The 1,066-nt window shown below is 32.0% G+C and overlaps 1 protein-coding gene across 1 annotated transcript in view; it reads left to right on the forward strand.

Moving 5' to 3' along the window:
• The window catches only part of LOC110039101 (endoglucanase 23-like), a gene marked incomplete at its 3' end in the record, with an annotated part of 23,026 nt that overhangs the window by 1,137 nt on the left and 20,823 nt on the right, over window positions 1-1,066 (forward strand). The window contains 1 exon segment of the mRNA XM_020744059.1: window positions 929-1,066. Coding sequence (XP_020599718.1) covers window positions 929-1,066 — 138 coding nt within the window.

Below are 1,066 nucleotides of genomic sequence, written 5' to 3' on the forward strand. Positions count from 1 at the left end.
TGTGGGTGGCCCATTCCTCCAGCTGTCACTCTTTTATTGGCTACCGCAGCTAACCCTGCATGCGGTCTCTAAACTGAATAATATTGTTTTCAGCATTTTGAAAAAAAAAACATAAGTTGTCAAGATATAGTTTACCCAAACAGGCCAAGTGCATTTTCAATACACCACCGTACCAAATAAGTTGTCTCAAACGGGTCCTAAGGTTGTCAACAGTTCGTGTTTAATTTATTAAGAAGTTTTTGTTCGATTCATCATTCATTAAGTTAATGATTCTAACACGAATAATCTTTTTGAATGGGTTTATTTTGATTCAAAATAGTTAAATTATATATATATATATATATATTGATAAATAGTATTTTTAAACAAATTAATTAACTATAAGTCTATAAAGATTCAAGATCAATTAAAATTACTAATTAAAAAAATGAGATAAAAATATATTAAATTATATTTAAATTTTGTTTTAATATAAACAATAAGATTTAAATCTTACCTTAACCCTTAGCACCTTATGACTTTGTGATTAGGGCTGTCAAAAACGGCTCTTTGTACGCTAACAATTCATGTTCGGCTCGCTAAGCAAACGAGTCAAATAAGAACATAATTTTTTTGTTCGAAATATAAACGAGACGAATACGAAAAGTGATGTTTTTTAACGAGCAAGATTATAATTTTATAAATTTATATACAAAATTTTAAACTATGTGACGTTTGTAATTTTTAAAAATACCATCGAAAAATCCAGTCTAATAAACATTACGATTTTCGTCTTTATTAAATTCTTAATAAATTATCACGATCAGTAGAAATTCATATATTCATTACTTATTTCTTACGTATTGTCAATTAACAATAAAAGCCATTAAAAATCTCATTAAATAGCTACTTTATAAGCCACATTACAACCGGTTCGTGTCAATAACAGGTTGGCGACCCGATAAGGGATCACAATTGCTGGGAGAGACCGGAGGACATGGATACTGCACGGACGGTGTACAGCGTGAGCTCCGAGAAACCGGGGTCGGATGTCGCCGGAGAGACGGCGGCGGCTTTATCGGCGGCG

This window comes from Phalaenopsis equestris, unplaced genomic scaffold (genome assembly GCF_001263595.1).
Source record: "Phalaenopsis equestris unplaced genomic scaffold, ASM126359v1 Scaffold000002, whole genome shotgun sequence".
Classification (NCBI taxonomy): Eukaryota; Viridiplantae; Streptophyta; class Magnoliopsida; order Asparagales; family Orchidaceae; genus Phalaenopsis; species Phalaenopsis equestris.